This window comes from Corvus kubaryi, unplaced genomic scaffold (genome assembly GCF_017639235.1).
Source record: "Corvus kubaryi isolate FWS band 111438036 unplaced genomic scaffold, C.kubaryi_AGA036_p1.0 37284, whole genome shotgun sequence".
Lineage (NCBI taxonomy): Eukaryota > Metazoa > Chordata > Aves > Passeriformes > Corvidae > Corvus > Corvus kubaryi.
In genome coordinates this window covers 2,940,408-2,960,403 of record NW_024581088.1, presented here as the reverse complement: position 1 = coordinate 2,960,403, position 19,996 = coordinate 2,940,408, and the positions used below count along the sequence as shown (strand labels likewise).

Genomic DNA, 19,996 nt, shown 5'->3' with positions numbered 1-19,996 from the left:
TGCAGACCATGTGGCAATGGTGCTGTGCAACCACGCTGCTGGTTGAGACTCAGGACCCACAGTGACTGCCCTAAAATAGCCCATGAGGAGGCTGAGTTTGCTTCCCTGCCACTGCTGGGGTGCAGGGCTCTGGGGGTGCCCTGCCAGGATCTCTGCGGGGGCTGTCCAGACTCGTGGGCATCTTGCACTCTGCAGTGAGCAGGTGAACCTAAGTCTGGCAAACACACTAGCAGCATCCCACTGACCTCTTATTTTAAGGGAAGAGGATAGGGCAGGTTTGGTGGTTCCCAGGAAACAGCTGGAGGATGGAGATGGTGATGGGTACTGTCTGTAGGGGTATGGTACACCCAGTGACAGGACCTGGACAGCAGAGAGCCTCTGGGATGTCTGCTGGCCTTCATAATTGGTGTGTGTGTGAGTGACATCCAACATGGCTGTAGGTGAAAGAAAGGAGAGTTGTATCTTCTAGACAATGCCAAGCTCTGCTTTATTTTCAGTTTGATCAGTACAAAAGCAGACAGCATAAGTTTCACTTTTTATTCTTTTTCGGTTTAATTACTTTACAAAGTACAAAATATACTGTGATTTATTTTGGAACATTAGGATTTTTTCTTTTTTTCTGTTTTGTTTTTTTCATACAGTACATAAATCTCAGCTTTTCAGCATAAGACCAGCAAAGAAAAGCAGTGTGTGCACTTGCTGGGAAAGCAAAGCAGCCACTTCTTAGCTCCACGCCATGTCCAGCACATGATCCCAAGCTGCTGCCACCAGTCCCTGTTCCTGGTGGTGTAACATCCCCCCTCGTGCAGAGGCCATGAAGGCAGCTGACGCATTCAGGCTCCCTTGTGCCTTGTACCCCCAAGCTTGCAGGAGCTGCTGCCCACCCATACGTGCAGTGCCTGGCCTCACTGAGCCCACAAGCACTGCCCACATGGTAGGTGCAAGCAGCCTTTCCCTGACTGCAGCCCAGAGCAGAAGGTGTACCAAAGGCCCCTGCACTGGGAGGATTCCCCACCCTGTCTGTTTGCATCAGACCTGGTAATTAAAGGGAAATAAATACACATCTTTTTTCCACCCTCCCCAATGGAAGGCTGCATGGATTTTCTGAGGTGAGCAGGGAGGAGAGGCTGCAAGAGTTTGGTCACTTCAGCCTACTTGGTGTGTCTGAGGCCAAAAGTGGTATTTCACTTGCAGAGCAAAAGTCCTAAAGATTTGTGTTTCCTCCCCACGCTGCCCAGCACAGCTGTTCTAATTGGCCAGGGAGCAGAGAGACAGACCCTGATGCAAGTTGGGCAGCTTCTGCACCAGGAGCATCTCTGCTCTCTTGGTTAATGCTGTAGCCGTTCTAGGTATCTGGAGGGAATTTGGGCTCCTTTTTGAGTCCAAAGGGGAGAAAGAGATAAATGCCCAGTCTTGTTCAAGCCACTTGAGGCACTAAAAAAGTGGTGTTGCATTATGGCCCCAGAAGGGTTGACCCCTCATAACAAGCCCTGAACTTGAACGGTGCAGTGGGGCTGTAACCCTGCACTGTGCCCCCATGAGGCGATGGCTCGCTGAAGCTTAGCCCAGAGGAACCAAACTAAAAATCTGCCTTAAGCACTGATGAGGATAATGAGGCTCCTCCTTGCTCTGTGCAATGCTCCCTCTGAACTAACCCCTCTGCCTGCCCTATGGTGCCCAAAGAGCAGGAGACAACCAGTGTGAGCCAGTGCCGTGCTGTGCAGCCATAGCCACACTCATTGCAAGGTGGGGCTGCAGATGGTCCCTGGGCACTGTGCCACCAAGATCCAAATCCCAGCAGCGACAGGACCTGCTGGCATGGCTTGCTGGTGGGAGCAGGTGAACATGTCAAGCAGATTGAGATGATCATGCCCCCTCTAATTCTAATGAAAACAAGGGGAGAATGGGCTATGTAAGGAGTTAACAGTAAGGGAATGAGACAGGCTCTTCCAAAAGCTGAAACAGAGCTTCTGAAGCTGCATGCTACCATGAGTTACTGTCCAGCAGCCTCCTCTTCTGCCTGTCCCAAGAGCCGTGGTTGTCCCTAGTATTTGGGTCAGCAGGACCAGGATCACCTCTTTGTCACTGCCACCCCCAGCTGCTGCAGAGGCAGGGTGGAGGAGGATGCATTGGCAGAGAACATGGCTGCCACTGTGCTAAAATGAACACCCTGCCACCATGAGACACCTTCATGTCTCAGAAGCCCCAAAGCCAAGCGTGGAGCCCACACACGGGAGGGATAACCGAATGCACAGCCACAGGCAGGGGACACAATCCTGCTGGCTGTGACACCACAGTCCTGGGCTGGAAAGAGGCAGGGTAGAGTTACTACCCTGTGCGTTTCCAGGCGTTAAACTGGGCACTAGTGGCTCTTGGATGCAGTTCTCACACTCCTAGAATCAACAGCCGTTGGATTAGTAGGATCATTTTTAGCAGCAGTTGCAGGAGGATTTTGGGTGAGAAGCAAGGGCAGCCCTGGATCCAGCACAGCCAGAAGCACCTAGAAAAGACTGCTCTGGGATGCTGATGTTCTGCCACGATATCACTGGAGCAGTTCACAATTGGAGAACAAATAAAAACTTGGAGGAAGTAAGCACTGAGACATAGGACTGGCAAGAACCCCAGTAGGTAGGTTTGGGGGAGAGTGAGGGCATGACTAATAAAAATTACGATACAACTAAACAAATGGCTGAGGTTATCGAGCTGGACCAGACAGTTCTGAATGGTTGAAAGAGAAACGGGGTGCTCCTCCTCCTGCAGAGCCACCTTTGTGGTCTGAACCTGCAGCATCAGCACCAACCCACTAACACACAACGCTAGGAAAAACAGGTTTGCTCCCAGGAAGAAAATGTTAAAACTCGTGGATTTCTTCAAGAGCAGGCCTGGTTCAATAGCCTGTCTGTCTGCACTTACTGCTGCCCAGGGCTGAGCATTGGTGGGGAGGGTCCTGTGCTCTGTGCAGGTTGGTCCTGCCTGAAGGCAACACTGCCAGGTCTGCAGCTCCCACAGTTGTAACAGCACCACCAGCTCTTTAGGTAATACCAGTGATCTCAAAAATTCAACCCCATCCCACGGCTGGCATTAGAAATAATTGGAAGAAACAGCTACAACAAAGGCTGCCAATTTTTTTTCTCCTTTGCACTACATATAGGAACCCCTGGCTCCTTCCTTCAACGTCTCACATGGCAAACATTCTTTTGCTTTTGCCACCGACCACAAATCCACAGAGGAGACTGTTGCTTTTCTTCAGTAGAAGGGAAATTCCTTTGTATTCCCTTCCAGCTGATGGGAATGACTGCAGGCAGCAAGGATACAGAGGATGAGGGTGCTCTGTTTACCAGGGCTGTCTCTCCCCTGTGACCTGGCCCAGAGCAGCATCCTGCTAGCCTGAGCCTGGGGCTGCTTCAGCATTTCAGCAGGCAAATTGGGCTGAACTCCTCTTTTGGGGCCCAAAGGAGCAGTAATGCTTACAGCAGCCAACCTGGCAAGTGTGTGCTTCAAGCAGCATTCCCACAAGGACCAGGGAATCAGGTACCTCTAAAATGTTTTTCAAGTTACAAAACAGCAAGTAGGAATCCTTTGGGAATAAAAAAAATAAGCTTATTACTGTAACTGCAGAAAGCTGGTTTAAATCCTCAGGATGCTGAAATAGAAGCAGAAAGCCAGCCAGAGCAGGGGGGCTCTAAACAGCAGCCTCCCATGGCATCTTCCCAAAGGTGCTGTGCAACAGACACTGCCTCTGCCACAGCCACACAAGGAGGGAAGAAGCAACCAGCCCCCCCCCAAAATGAAGGATGCCCTATTTTTAGCATATTCTTCTAGGGTTGGAAGGACTCCAGTAAAACCACTGGGTCTGCCTAGAGAGGAACATGGCTCCTGCTCTGCTCTCACACGTATTTCAAAATTTCAATCCTGCCAGATGCCTGATGGGCATTTCTGTCCATGTCTCCTCCAAAATCCACCCACATTTCATTTACAGAATTTTGCAGAAAGCTAAAAACAGATGAAAACAAAACCCCAGGGGAGCCCAGTTGCATGTTTTGCAACTCTCCTGCTCTGCGCAGCTGGGATGGTGCTGAGATGGGCTGGCCGTGGCCATACTGGAGCTGTGCAGGCAGGGGAGGAGGTGTGTGGCTGCCTTTCCTCTGCCACTCCTTGCACCTTGGCTGCAAAACTTAACACACTCTCAGCTGGGAGGAGATGCCAGGGGTTTGTGTTCCCTTGTGGCCAAGCCCTCTGCAAAACTCGGGGCATGCAGAAGCCCAGGTCATGGCTGGAAGAGAATTACGGAGCAGGGGGAAGCTACTCCATGTAATTTGCAATAACAAGGTAACATTCATGCCCAGGCTTTGAAACTGATATGACCAATGCTGTCTAGAGAGACCAAGAAAGGATCTTAGCTTATATATGTTCCAAAGAGGTATAGAACCCTAAAATTCTTACCTTAAAATGAGAATATACTTTGATACATACTTCATCTATTTCCCCCTCATACAACAGGGGCTGTGCTTTGGTCTGTGCTCACCAGGGTGTCTGCAGAGGCTATTACTGCTGCAGCCAGGATTTGCTGATCAGCCTCCAGTGCACATCTCACACTGCAGAACCCTGTTCTTTCCTTCACCTTTGCTAACTGGAGCTGGTAGTTCAACCCAGCTGTGCTTCACGAGGATTAAATAAAGGAGACCAAGGACAGTAGTGTAACTCAAGATTATCTTCACAGTCAAGTGTTTCCCTTCCAGGTACCCTGGGAAGGTCCCACAGCCTTCCTGAGGATGCGCACTGTTTCCGTACTGGTTCAGTGCTGCCAGGATGCCTGAGGGATATTGCTGGCCCCTGACATATGGTGGGGTACAGACAGACAGACAGATGCACTCACGGGGAGAAGGTATGGAAATCTGGAGGCAGGTTTGCACATTTCAGCCAATGTTAACACACCTCAGTGCATGCTACAACATGTAAATACTATTTGGCAAAGAATTACTGGGTTTTACTCTCCTGCAGATACAAAAGTTTAATCCAATCCAATGTTTGCAGGCAGGACTGGAACAGGTAAGTTATACACCTTAAGCTGCTTACTGGAGATGTCCACAACAGTCAAAGTAACAGAGAGAAGAAATCCTCGTCAGAAAATTACTTCTTGTCCATAACTGAATGCTGCTGGGGGACACCTTCTCTCAGGAATTAGCAGCAATGCTCAGCCTGAGGCCAAACAAAGAATTTCTCCCTTGTCATTATCAGAAAATACCAATTATCCAGTGCTGATGGGAACACTTGCGCTCAGTGAACACTGACTGTGCCAACGCAGGACCCAGCACCTCCTATTCAAGTTGCTGACCTCTAAATTAACGAGTTTGGACGACCTGGTGCTCTTGAACAGTTATGTGGGTATATGGATGGCGAAAACCACAAGGATGGGACTAACCCCTCTGGCCACAGTACCTGATACCACCATTACATCAAAACACATGGCGATTCTTGGGGGCCTTCCCCAGTGGAGAGGCGGAGCATCAAAAGATTTTCTAAGTACTGGGGGTTTGGAGGGGTCATGCTACCCACCCTTGGTGGGAAGGTATGACTGGGACAAATGCATCCCCTGGGATACTGGGCTGAGCATGGAGGCTGGGCAGGGAGGGGTGTGAATCAAAACGAAGATGAAAATGCTTTGGTGTTCACAACAGCAAGCAAAACTTCAATATATTCATATGTACACAACTAGAACATATTAATTCTTTTGCATCACTCAGCACTCCAGCTATCCCTGCTTTTCCCCTACCTTTCCCACACCTGTCACTAAAAGGGATCTCTGCAGACCCTGCACTGCCACAGCATGGATGTGTGGGACCCAGATGCCAAGTCAGACCCAGATGCCTTCCAGAATAGAGGAGCCTGGGCTCACCCCATGGCTGTTGCAGGTCAGCACGGCCTGAAGCCCTGGCCCTCTGCAGCCAGGCAGTCACGGCAACATCAGCTCACACCAGGGAGGGGCCCTTTTAAAAGAAAAACAATTCAAGCTTTGTATAGCAGAGCTGAGAAAAGATGGGAAACCGCTTCTCAGAGCCAGGCTCTGATCAAGCACGTGCAATTCAGCCTTTAATGTCCCAGACAGCTTTCCAACCTTCACAGGATGTCAAGAGTCAAACTACTAAACCCTCACCTCACAGACACACTGTGAGACTTGAGGGGCTGCCGGTGGAGGAATGTGTCAGGAGCTCATGCCTGAGGACAGCAAATCCTGCAAACGTAGCGCAATGGCAGAGCTCTGAGCAGAGCTGCTCCCTGCCTTACCTCGCCTCTCTCAGGGGTCTACACATACCAGAGAGCATCAAGAGCACCAGGGAAACAACTGGGTACTCAGGGAGCTATGCTGGAGTCTGAGCAACCTCCTCTGCCACACACTTCCTTATGTTGCACTGCCTTATTTCTTCCCAGTGCCGACAGGACAAAACATGCTTCAGAAAAATAAAACCTGATACACTTCTGTTGGATGCTTTGATTGGCTAAAGCAATCAGGACCTCCCAGCAATCTTTCAAGTGTCAGTCCTAAAAGTCCCCACACCCAGCTCTGCATGGCAAGTCTTAAAAAGTAAATCCCTGCTCAGTGTCATGTGCTACCCCACAGCAGGACCTGACACCAACAAGGTTTTCGTGGGAGAGGAGGATTGATTTATCTCTGACCAGTAGCATTCCCTGCCTGTGACCTGGGAATGGTAACAGAGAGCTTGGAGTTTAAAACACATTTTGAAGCAGCAGTATAATATTTGTATGATGAGTATGCTTTATAAATGGCATTGTCATTAAGTGAGTCTTAATACTTATGTTACCCATTGCAGGTGCCACCATCTCTGTGCTCCAGCAAAACCAAGTATTTCCATTAAGGCCTCCCCATGAGAGAGGCTGATAAATGCCATCTAAAGCACAGCATTGCAGAAAACCCAAACTGACTTCAATGCCTGGAAAGAAACCGAAGGCTGCACAAACTTGTGCAAGGGTGCATTTGGGGGACAGCTTGAAAAATCAGCAACCTCAAAGTGTCAAAAGTGGCAAGGCAGCACCCCATTCCTCACCCCCTGCCCCATCCCACCTTTGGTGAAGTGTAACTGAAATAGGAAAATGGGATGTTTCCCTACAAGGACCCTAACAGCGCTCCTGGTCAACAGAAATCTCCAATGGCGAGATGAAAAGACCACATACTTCCAGTGACTGGGTTCAAGCAGCCTCTTCTGCTTTTAACAGGAAAAGGCCCTCCAACACTTCAGTCTATTTAAAAATAAGCCACTGATTTCAGCTCCTCACAGACCAACAAATGTGAATTCCCTAACAAATACCAGAGCCCTGCACTAGCCATAGCCTGCCACTGCCGGCCAAGCCCCGAGCAGACACATCACCAGGAAATCTGGCACTTGCCCCCAGCCTCGTGCAGAGATGTTGGGGAAGGCCACCAGGAAACAGCTCAGAGGGAATGCTGGTGCCTAGCCCAGGCCACCCAGAAACCCCGACTGCAGAGAGCCTGGAGGAGCTCCTGCCTTGCCTGGGGGAAGGCGGGCAGCACTGGCACCATGCTCTGTGCCTGCAGGAGCTGGAAGCCCCACTGGAAACCTCCAGCTAGGGTCTGGGCAGGAAGACCAGTCCTACTTACAGGCTGAGGCAATTTAGGGCAGCAACTAAAACACGTAGAAAGAAAAAGGAGTGGATTTCCTACAGTCTCTGTGCTTGAGGCACCAAACTGGAGAGGAACCTAATTTTCTGAAGCAGGGATGAAAATCCAATGCTGCTCCCAGCAAGCAGAGGAGCCCCAGCTTTGCTCCAGGCCAACTCCACTGCTGGTCTTCACTAAACATGTGTAGAGAAAAAGCAGGAGTAGAACTAATATTCATATTGCCCATTACTTGAACTAAAAATACATGGTGAATGAATGTGTGTATACAGTACTCACTACATAGACACACACACAGAATGTGTGCCCAGAGTATACACACATATACCCACAAATATGTATGTGAACCTATATTGCTTGAGTGCCCATACCATGTACAAGATACAGACACAAACACGGGTATTTACAGGTGTGCAACAGAGACACACTAAGGATTTCAGTGGAAACACTATACATTAAGATGAACATATGCACACACTTGCTCAGTAGAAAGGAATTTATAATCAAATTCTAATTGGGTTGAGGGAAAAAGACAAAACCCTATTTAATAACACACACAACTTGGAAAGGTTGAGGCTTCTAAGAAAACAAATGCCCTGGAGAAAGACGGAGGGTGCATGAGGGCCATGCTCTCTTCCTTTCTGCAGGACTGGAAACACTTTCACATTTTGCTGTTTGGTGAATTTTTGTGCAACGAGAGGAGAGAGGGCACAGAAAGCAGCCTGCAGCATTGAGGCAATCCTTCATTAGCAGCAGCCATGGCCAGGTGGAACTGCCCAGAGAGGTGAGCAGGGATGCTGAGGGCAGCACTGGCAGCTGACAGGTAATCCAGGCACCCAGCCCAAGAGCGTCCCACGGAGGCATGTTCCTCCTTTATCTACACAGTACTGAACAGCATAATGTCAGGGATACTCAGACATATTATCATAAGGCATTTTAAAAAAAGGAAAAGACGCTTCAATTTTTTTCCCACCCCAAAGGCTGGGTGCCGAGAGAGTGGGAGCTGTGGAGCAGCTTTAAGAGCCCCCACTTTGGGTTCACTAAGCACTGTGGTGTTAATACTGTGGTGGTATTATTATTACTACAAAAAATTTTAACACAGCCCCTACAGACTCCTTCCTGCAGTGTAGGTCTCACAAGCAGCAGTGCTGTGTAAGCTTGCATTGATCCTGACTTCAGGCATGGTGCGGGGACAAGGGTCTACCAATTCTGGCCACACTTGGAGTATCCCAGTTCCCACCAGCAAAAAATATGAAGGGAACACGAAAGGGAAAGCATCAAGTTGTCTGAAACAATCTCCATGGATGTCAGGACAAAACCATAAAAGGAAATAAAAAGGTGAAGCCAAGGATGGTGGCAGTGGCAGCGTCCCTCAAGGGCATTTTGCATCCTGTGAATTTTTCAGGCCAGCTTTCCCATGTCAGGACATCAACCTTCTTTTGGAAGGTTTGAAATACCACAAAGCCTTCTACAGATTTCACAAATAAAAGGCTGACTCCCTTGGGAAAAAAATTTAAATTAAAAAAATCAACCTGAGTACAATGCTAGCAAATTAAAACAGATTTTTCTTGCTTTCATTTAAGGCTCAGTAAAGTTGTTGCTTGTTTCAAGTTAATTCCTTCCTATCCATGTCGCAGTCCTTTGGAAGCAGCACTGGCATGTGCAGAGCAACACAACAGTACTCTCTGATGCTGAAACTGGCATTTCCCAAAGGTTCACAAAACCCTAGAGCAAAAAGAAGACCCTCTCATGGTGACTCTGTCATGGTGGCACCATCCATGCACACAGCAAAAACTCAGGCTCAACTCAGCTGACCAGAAACCGTGGCTGGCAACTCAGTACCTGTACAGCAACTCAACGCTCCGTCACCCCCTGCCATGCCACCAATCTGCCATCCCAAGGAGTAACCCTCTGACAATATATGGGGTGAAAAGCTACTGCTGGCCTTGCTGCCCACCCCAGCCCAGCTCAGTGCCCACAACAGTGGGCAGAGTCACAGCAAACATCTCTGAGTGTTTTCAACACTGCACCACGCAGCCTCAGCCCGTGCCTGTGTCCTTGCGGCAGGAAACCAAAGCGTCTTTCCAAACATCCAGAGATGCACAGTGCCACATCTAGAATACACCTTTAGTCCAGAAATCTGGAGTGAATATAAACATATCAGGGGACAATTCTGAAAACCCATGTAAAGGAACAGCAAAACATCCTGTTTGGTAGAGCACTGAACATGTGCCTCAGTGTTCCTCAGCAGGGATGCTCCAGGAGGGCCAACCAAGAAAAGTCATCCATGCTTTTTCCCATGGATGCTCTGACTCCTTGTCTAGATGCCACACAACATCCTACTGGTGAAAAATCAGATCTGAAACTCCATGTTTGAATCCAGCAGCATCAGAAACCCTAACTGCTTCGCCCTCCAGTACTGTGAATGCAGAACTAATCAGCAAACTGTGTCTGTGTGTTTGCATGTCCTACACACCGGTACAAACCACGCCCATGGCACGATCCCAGGTGCTTGCTTACTGCCTCCAGATTAATGCAAAACCCTGGCTCACGGCTGTATATGGCACAGCCTCAGGAAAATCCTGCTAGAGGCTGTCCCTGAAGCTTGCTGGAAAGCCCTCAGGAAAATGGCAAGATCTGCAATTTCTTTATGTCAAGACTGAAGTGGAAGAAGTCAAGAAACACGAGATATACTGGGGCTGCTAATCACAAAAGCACCGTCCTCTGCAGACGGCTTCTCCTTTCACCAGCCCTTGCTGCATGTGGAGCAGACTGCTAGCACCCCTGCCTTGGGCAACCCTGGTCCCTGCTGTCCTCCATGGTGCTGGCAGCAGCCGTGGGCACAACCCGGATACAGGTGCCACTATGGGCCTTGATGCCTGGCTCCTGCTGGCCCTCAGCTGTGGTACAAGCCAGAAGCAAACACACTACTGCTGCCCCATGGGAAAAACCCCATCATCTTCCTGTGACAGGACCAGACGCTAGCAGGTTTTATGTATTCTCAGCACTGTTCTACTTTCCCCAGTCAGCAACAATTTCCACCTGTGTGATGGAGAAGCTGATGAAAAACCGCAGGAGGGTGCCCACAAGACTCAGGCATCCTCTTGGCCCTGGCAGGGACAACCTGCTGTGGCTCCTGGCTAAGGTGACCTGGGATGTGCAAGAGCAGCTACCCAACCCAGGGAGCCTGAGCAATATACTTATTTCCCCATATGTGCACAGTGGATGGGAAAAAGCCTGAGGGGCCAGGAGAAAAGAGGCCTCTTGCTGGCCCTGGAGCACAAGGGCTGGAGGAAGGCTCTGATGTGGGGTAAGGGGACTCCATGTCCTGGAGCAGGGGACATGGCAGGAGAATACTGGGAGCAGTGAGAGAGTGACTGGAAAATATTGACCAAAACTGGCTAAGTTTCAATGCCGATACAAGTCTGGGTGACACCACCCGCCAGGAGCTGGCCAGAGCTGAGCTCCCCCTGCCCAGGCTTTCTCAGAGCAGCCAGGCTTTCACTGCAGGGAGAAAGAAAAAGGGGAAATGTCAAACAACTGGATATTTTCCCTTTTTCCAATGCCAAACTCTTCTGTCAGGAGAAACAGAACCCTCTGCATTCTATCTCAACACAGGCAACGAAGGACAGTCCTCAGAAAGTCTGATGTGAGGAGACAAGCCAGCATTGTGTGACTTCTTTTCTGTTTAATTCCATATTTCATTTTGTTTCTGCTTTTCAGGGCTCTCTGAGACAGTGGCCTGTCCATTTGCTCTTGGCCCATCCCACTGCTCTCGGCAGCATGCCCACAGCCATCCGTGCTGCCAGTGGGTGTCCCCGGGCAGCTCCTTCCACACTGAGAGCACAGCCAGGGTACACTTCACCTTGGAGCTGAATATCAGGAAACCATATGAATTCCCTTTCCTCCTGCCCTTCATTCATAAATTTAATAAAATAACAATAACAATAATAATTAAAACAAAGCCTTATTAGAGCTGTTTCTGCTCAACTTTCCAGTCTCTTTTCATGTTACTCTCTGTAATCAGATTTTTCAAGAAATACTGTGAGAAAAAAAAATTATAATAATAATTATTATAATAATAAAAAGCATCTGGAACCAACTCAGAAGATTTCTAATGCTTTTCAGCTTGACTGACTTGGAGTGCATTGACCACACCATTTATATTTTCTTCAGGTACCTGCAAGAAAACAAAAAGAAAGGTCATGTTCCAGCAAAAGGGACGACAAGGAAAAGAGAGGCAAAAGAGAGACAAAGCCAGACCAGTCCCAAGGAGGCAGATACTTTGCTGTTTTTTACTGACACCTGAACTCCACTGAGAAAGGGCTCTATGTACAAGGACACCCCTGTTCACCCATGGTAGCCCCGGAGCAAATACTGTGAGATCCAGATGGTTTGCTGTCGTATGGTGGGTGCTGGTGGGAGGCAACTGTTTTGGGATTTCTCTCTCCTCTTCCTCTCCCCTCCTTTCCCTTCCTTTTGTTGGTGAAGCACTTGTATGCCAGGAGGTCACTCATGCGTAGTACCCATGCTGATGGATTTATGTGGCTGCCTAAGGGCTCCATGAGGCTCTCAGGGGCACCCTACAGGTTTGGGACCTGAAAGTGTGGATGGGAAGACCATGGTAGGTGACAGGAGAACATGCCCATCAAAAGAGGAAGAGAGCTACCGGTCTGCTTGTGGTGCATCTGTGCTTTTTTATCCAGTCTTGTGAGGAGACTTAACCATAGAAGTCCATATTATTCATGGGTGTCTTTTCACACTTACTGCAAGAAAAACCTCTTGTAACAGAAGATGCAAAAGACCTCAGAGCAACTGTCATCAGTAGAAAAGAACATCACAAGTAAAGTTACATCTGACAGAAGAAGTGTTTCTGACTACTACCTAAACTCCAAGACACTGTTCAGGGAACAGGCAGCTCTTGAAAAATGGAAAGAGGACTGAGGGAAAAAGAAATTATCTGTAAGTTGCTTCAAGAAGCCAAAATAATTTATGTCAAGTAAACTGAAGAAGGAACTGTTTCCTCTACAAGGTATTTAAGGCCAGGAGTACAATACCTGAATTCACTGGACACTCTCAAGAGCTCAGACAGTGGAAATACAACCGGACTGTGTCTTTCTGCAAGGCTTTTAACAAAACTGAGGAAAAACCCCATGAGAAATAACAAGAAAAACATTCAATTTTCCAATAGAAAGATGGAATAACAGCAGTCAACTCTGATGATGTGTGAACAAAAGTCCTTTGGAAAGGAAGAAAATAATCTTAGAACAAGCATACAGCGAACTCTTCTGGTTTAGAAGGAAAACCCGAGGACACATCTACCATAGGGAGCAAGACTTTGAGACAGGACTCTCCACTGCCTCCCCTTCCTCATTTTTCCCAGTACACCGAACACTGCAGCGGAAGGAGCTGTTTGACTTTTTTCCTCTACATAACATAATGAGAAAAAGCATAGGAGCCAATTTTTTAAACCACGCTCCTCTAGTCAGCCCCAGCAATGCTCAGTGCTGTGGGTCTCTCCATATGCTTCATCAGCACCAGACAGAAGCAGGAGGAAGCAGCACCAGCCAGCTCTGGCCAGCTGTCTTTGACCTGCACAGATGCATCTCCTGCATGAAACACAGTGGTCCTTCATTCCATGCAAAATGCCTGAACCCCTTAACAGCACAGAAATGGTATCAATCACCCCACAAATGTTTCGGCAGGGTTTTCTCCAGGACAGGTGTGCAAACAATTTTGCATTGTAGGACCCATCCTAGTTTGCCACCAGTGGAGGAGTCCTCCCCGTCCCTGCCCCTTGGAAATGACCCCTGTCCCAAGGCAGCTGGTGCACTGTGTTCACCTCTCAGGTAGTGTGCAGATCAAAGCAACAACCATGAAGGAAGAAGCAAAGCTCCAAATTACATCCCAGACACAGCTCCAGCCTCTTCAGAAGCAAAACGCTGGTGAAGGAGAGCAAGACACCTGTGAAAATGAGGCAGCAAGAGCAGAAAAGGCTCTCTCTAGAGGGAGCTGGTAACTGTGGCTCTCTCCAGCCTGACCTTACCCAGGGGACATGCCAGAGACCTGGAGGTTCCAATCTCAGCATTGTCTCCCAAAGGGATTTCGTCTCAAGCACATCCTGATTACCAGGGCAAATGTCTACAGCTACAGCATGGTAGGAAGACTGGAGTATTAACACCCAGGTCAAATAAAAATTCAGCAACGAAAACCACCTTAAGATGGACAGGAGAAAAAAGGGCAGATCAAAGGGAACAACAAGCTCTTATACAGTGCTCTAAATTGTTGACAACAGGTACTGAGCTTCCTTAATTAAAGGGAGAATTTAGAGAAAGGGTTCAAGATACACTTAGACCTTGAGAAATGTCACTATAAGCCAAGGTATCTGGGTAGCAAGGTTAGGGAAAACATGACCAAACCTAGGTCAGGGTCTTGGCCAACAAAACCACCCTAGGGCCAACAAGCATCCAGCCCAGCCAGCACACCTGGAGCAAAGTCAGGCAAAACAGGGCTTGATATGTACCTTCCAAAGGATAGAAGGTTTTGACAACTAGAACAGCACTGTCCAGGTGAAAAGGCTTTTAAAAGCATACATAAAGAAGACAGCAAGTAGCAAAGAAAAACACTAAAATAGTGCTTTAAGTAAGGAAGACCTGCAGACCTGCATGGCCCCCATAGAAAGTGGAGCTGTCTGCAGAGTCATCTCAATTGTATGGCATAAGTTTTCAGCTAAATATCTATTTTAACTGACAGGGCTGAGATCTCCAGATATGGCTTGACATCTAGAAGCACTCTCTGCACCTTGTGCTCTGCACAAAAAGTGGGTACCTGGGGCCACACAATGGGCAGAAATGTGAGGCAAAGATAACAGTATTGATTTTTAAATGGTGTTTTATTAGCTTATCTTTTCAGCACAGTTAATATTCAAAAAAATAAGACAAACATATATAACACTTTCACCTTTGCTATCTGAAATAATATTTACTTTTACTCTTTACACACATGACCTACCAGCTGTGAATGGTTCACACCAACTGTGAAAAACCAAAGTAATTAAAAAAACCTCCAAACCTGCTTTGATCTCACTTGAGCTTTTACAGGTCAAAGGTAGGACCTGAACAGTGAATTTGCAAGTGATGGAAAGAGAAGTATAATGCAATAAAGGGCACATTTAAGAAAAAAAATTAATAGCATGAAGCAGCTGACTCTCTCCTTCAGGACCAGGGAAATGGGTTCCAAGAGAAATGCCATCCTGTTTGTGGCTACAGGCATAGCAATTTTCCCTTTCTAGGGGAATTCCTCATTTTTGAGGGTGTCCTCTTTGCAAAGGAAGAGCAGAGGTAGGCCTGGAAAGTAAACTATCCATCAGTATAAAAAACGAAGAGAACTCTCCAAGGATAGCAAGACCCTCATGATGATGACTGTGTTGCAACTGCTTATGGGCACTCATGAGAAAAAACATGGGAACAACTTTATCTGCTTCAAAATTGCCTTCCCTTGCTATGCTGGCAATTATTGCTTGTTTATCAAAACCCAGGAAGATGCAGGGACAGCAGAGCTAATAGATGGGTCTCAGAAAGCAAAGGTTAGGACAATGCAGGCACCAAGAGATGAAGGCAGGGGTCTGCTACTGGTAGACTGTCCAAAAAGTTCCCTACACACAAAGGCACCTATGATGACCCACCCTTAAGGGGAAGGAAGCATCTAAGGAAGCACTTTCCCCTTAAGGTTGGGTTGTCACAGCACTGTCCTGAGAGTCTGGAGCCTGCAACTGTTTTTGGAAGCAAATGGAAGGGGTTTGTGACCATTTCTAATAAAAGATACAGATGCAGTGGAAGAGGCTGCTCAGAGAGGTTGTGAAGTCTCCATACTGCAGGTCTTTAAGGACTGAGACCAGCCTTTTTTGAGAACAACATTCACTGACAAAGCTTTGCTTTGGGTAGGGCTGGGCTCGGTTCAGGAGCCTCTGACCCAGGAGGCTGGAGACAGGAGTTTGCTGGGCTACACTGGAGCAAAAGCACTCCAACAAGTTGTCCAGATAAGAAGTGACATTCTCATCATGAGTTTCCTCACAGGGAAAAGATCTCCCCTGCTCCAAAGAAGCTGTATTCATACTCACCAATGCGTGATCAAACTTAAAAGTACTGATGTAGTAGGCTGGGATGTCGGCTGCGGCCAAAGGCTCAGAAATCTGAGCAACAATTCCACATTCATCTGTGGGGAGATAAAAAATCAAACATTGTCTGGAGGGGCTTGCAAAAGTCTCAGGGCTCACCAGTTCCATGCCTACATAAGGAGAAGTTTGTTTTCACAAACCCCAATCAGAAGGAATCTCTGTAAAAAAATGTATTCTTTTTCACAGAATCAAGCTTTTGGGTCACAGTGGTACATTGCACATTTAGTTTTATTACCTTCCTTTTGCTACAGAGAAACGCTGTCTTGGGGTGACTTTATGATGTGTATCCCCTACTGCTGCTCTATGCCCAGAAATTAATTTTGTGCCTTTCTGTGCCTTTAAACTGAGCCTGAGAGGGGGGAGAGAAAAAAACCGAGTGAACTTTTCAAAGCAGTTGCTCAAGGACGCAGACACACAGTCCTGTGTGTTCTTCTGCTGCGGCAGCGAGAAGAGCGGAGGAAGCGCCCTGCTTGCTTTTCAGCCAGCTTTCGGCTCCTTTTCTCTGGAGGGAGATGGAGAGTTGAACTTTGTTTTCCTGGGACTTTGGTTTTTCCCTTCTTCTCTTCTGGACTGTTTCAACATCAGAACACATTGGGAGCATTTTCCACCACAGCCCCGGAGGTGGGCCTACAACCCAGCTCCGAGGAGGAGGAGAGAGAGCAGACCGACAGAAGGACCCTGAAATCTTCCCAGGTTTCTCTCCACAGCAAGAGGTTTCATTATTTAGCATTATTATTCTTTTCCTGTATGTCTGTTAAATAAATAGTTTTTTATCTCTTTCACTTTCCTCCAAGGAAAATTTATTTTTTCCTGAACCTGGTGGGGGAGGGCTGGTTGTAACCTGCCTTCTGTCAGAGGATATTTTCCTCCAAATTTGTCCAAACCGGCACAAACGCACATTCTCCAATAGCACAAAACCATTATAACTGGAACGATTTACAGAGGTATAAAGAAAGGCAATGAATGATGTTCAAGAAGAAAGCACCAAACCCAGCCCCATATATCTTTAACATCCATTTTTCTGTTATTGAACACTTGGCCCTGCATCTCTGAAAGAGCATGGACACATGGTTCCTAGGTTGCAGCCCACCACAGCCCCTGAAACAGGATTTCACACCAGTTTCACCACAGAATCATCACAGAATATTAAGGGGTTGGAGTGGACCTTAAAGATGCTCTAGTCCCAACCCTATATATCTATAAAAAGTCTACTAGAATCACAGAATTACCCAAGCACTGCACTGGAGTATGACAGTGCTTTCTGACCACTGATTTCAGTAATCTACAATGCATTTCCATGCCACCTTTTTGTCCAGTTTTTCTCTTTAACCAGAGCCCCAGCTGTAGCCACCTCTGAAGTCCAGTCGACGAATGCAATGTAACTGCAACTGTTGAGCATGTAGCACTTTCAGGAGTATATTCAGAAGTCAAACTTAATAGAGTCAGACTTCTGTTTGAAAATCTCAGCTCACAAAGTCATGTTAAACTGCTGGCTCTTAAAAAGCATCATCCCCAGATGGATTTTTCCATACCCCTTGAAGGCCCTGAGGTGACTGAGTGCCTGCACACCAACTGATCCCCCAAATGTTACTTACCAAAGCCAAGAGGCTGCCCACCAATCCGCACCATCTTCCAAAGTTCACCAGATGCACTTGTAAACAACAAATTATTAGGAAATCTGTAAAAAAAAGGAACACCAAACATAGCAATTGAAACACAGCAGTGTGTCAGATTCTGCCTGTGAGGGATCTGCTTTTCCTGCATCCTTGAGATGTTTGAAGCCAACTATAATGGGGTGGTAGCTTGGGCAAACTGGGAAAACTCAAGGCAGGTGGGGCAGATGCACCTGCCTGACCTTTCAAGTGTCCTACAGCAAATCAGCATCTGCTGCTGGAGGTGGGCACAGGTACCCAGAGAGGCATGGGAAAAAATTTTTAAGCAACAGGCTGTGCCCCAGCTTTACAAAAGTTGAGACCGACGGTTTGATTTGAGCTGCATTTGGAAACTCCTAGGGATGGAATATGTTTCCATACCTGCTCTCAGGGATGTGAACGGTAACCACTGGTTTTGTGTCTGAGCACCATCAGTGCTTTTGTCCCTACCATCTGGGGAGGTCCCTGGGACCACTGCAGAGATCTTTATTTCTTAGCAGGGGAAAGGAGACTGGAGGCTAAGAGACTTGCCCAACGTTAAGCAGGCAGCCTGTGAGAGAGATGAATTGGCCCCCCAGGCTTCCCACACCCCAGGCTGAAGCTCCAGCCCTCTGGCTCCTCTTGAAGACAGACAAAGGTTTACTCCAATAAGGTCAGAGAAACATTCAAGACGGCAATTTATTAATTTGAAAAACAAGTTGCTGTGGCAGGGAACTTGCCCCCAAGAACCAAACCCAAACTGCACTGTATGTCAAAAGCAAATCTCAGCAGTACAGCACCCTCTCTAGCCTCCAGACCTCAGAGCCTCCTGTGCTGCAGAGCTGCAGGAGCAGAGACACACACACACACAGAGGCTGAAGTTTTCTCACCAGTTGACTCCCTCCTTTGCTAGATGAACAAGTCATGGGTTCCCACTGCACAGGGATGACTCAGGACATTATCATCATAACAAGACTCCGAACCAAGCCCATCCATGTGTAAAAGCAGTGCAAGAGGACTGTATCACTGACATCCCCATCCTGATTTTGGCCTTTAGCAGGAAAACTTCAAACATCTACACCAGGTTTTCCTTTTGGGTTTTGCTCTTAAATGCACAGCTAATGAACAACAGAATAAAAATGCCAAAATCACTTTGCTCCAGTGTTCCTCTTTTGAAAGTGAGATAACTCTACATCACGTTGATCTGTGATTTCACTGAGGGGTTGGACAGACAAGTCCAAAATTTGTCCAAAGAACTAACATGCCAGGTTTTACTCAGCAAAGTATCAGGGTGTACAGGGCCATGACACACATACAAAGACAGTACAAATAACTAACATGGAGGAGTCTAAGCTGCTTCCTGCTCCTTTGTGAACATCCCTTTTTTTCAAGGTTCGGGTTACTCTAAGACCAAAGCTCACCTCTGCTGTGTCTGGACATCCATGACCAGGGAGATGTAACCCTCAATGAGAGAAAAGGAGAAAAATCGAATATGTCCCGAGTCTTCGTTGCCCACCACTGAGTCTTTTACTCTGAAGAAACAGAAGAAAATGACATTAACAGTGGCTAGAAGAGCACAAAATAAAGGTTCTTAAAGCAGATATAGCCGGTGAAACCAGAAACGTTCATACACTGACTTAAGGAAGTGACACTGAGTCCTGCCATACTATACTGATTTTATTTTTTTTTATTTTGCAGGTGGAAAACCATCCAGTCCCCACAATTGACAAAACTCTCCATCTCTGCCTCAAGGTCCCCTCACAAGAGGCTGTGGGCCAGGAGCCACAGGCACCAAGGGGCAGCAATCCAGCCAGCCGTACATGCTCCGGCCCCGTGTGGATATGCAGCACACTGACCACACGGCTACTCTCACCTTCACTCTGAAAATGCTCAGTTTTCCAAAGCCAGCAGATGTCTTTGGGCACCCTCAATCACCTGTTGGCTTCCACCTGTTGGGACAACCCTCTTGAGCCTGTGAAACCTCCCTCCCTCAGTGCAGAGTACTGGAGCAGCACAAGGCCACAGCAGATCCCAGGGCACCCCAGAGAAGCAGTGGGAATCTGTGCCTCCAGACTCTGGGCACACCTCTCCTGGAAGCCCATCTCCCTGCAGGACCTACCCATTGGAGTAAAACATGACATCCATTAGGAGTGTAGCAACAGTGGGAAGGGTATCTGGATCCAGGCTGGTGACGCAGAACATATTACTTGGACTGGAAAGGGGATGAATGACAGGCCTCTGAACTGAAAGAGACACACACACACACAGACAACTATGAAGCCACATCTGCAGCAGACTCCTGTCTCATCAGCTGTGTTATCCATGCACTGGCAGCAGCCACAGAGAAAGCTGCTGTATTTGTAACACAGTATTTATAAAGCAGTGCCTCATTGCTGAAACCCTGTTGGCTCTCAGGGAATGAGGGGCCTGTGGACAATCTGCTCCTGTGCTGGTCTCCCTGTGGTATAGGGTGGTATTACCTTGAATACCCTGCCCAGCTCTCTGCTCCTAGGGGCTTTCAGGCCATTGGGTGCA

At 47.7% G+C, this 19,996-nt stretch overlaps 1 protein-coding gene across 3 annotated transcripts in view; it reads right to left on the bottom strand.

Moving 5' to 3' along the window:
- Window positions 1-463: 463 nt before the first annotated feature.
- The window catches only part of CASTOR2 (cytosolic arginine sensor for mTORC1 subunit 2), a 144,824-nt gene continuing 125,291 nt past the window's right edge, over window positions 464-19,996 (bottom strand). For all 3 annotated transcript variants that reach the window (XM_042025879.1, XM_042025881.1, XM_042025880.1), the window contains 5 exons: window positions 19,581-19,704; window positions 18,883-18,993; window positions 17,426-17,508; window positions 15,774-15,868; window positions 464-11,834 (listed from right to left, as the gene is read on the bottom strand). In XM_042025879.1, coding sequence (XP_041881813.1) covers window positions 11,769-11,834; window positions 15,774-15,868; window positions 17,426-17,508; window positions 18,883-18,993; window positions 19,581-19,704 — 479 coding nt within the window. In that variant the 3' untranslated portion in view covers window positions 464-11,768. The remainder of the gene's footprint in view (window positions 11,835-15,773; window positions 15,869-17,425; window positions 17,509-18,882; window positions 18,994-19,580; window positions 19,705-19,996) is intronic.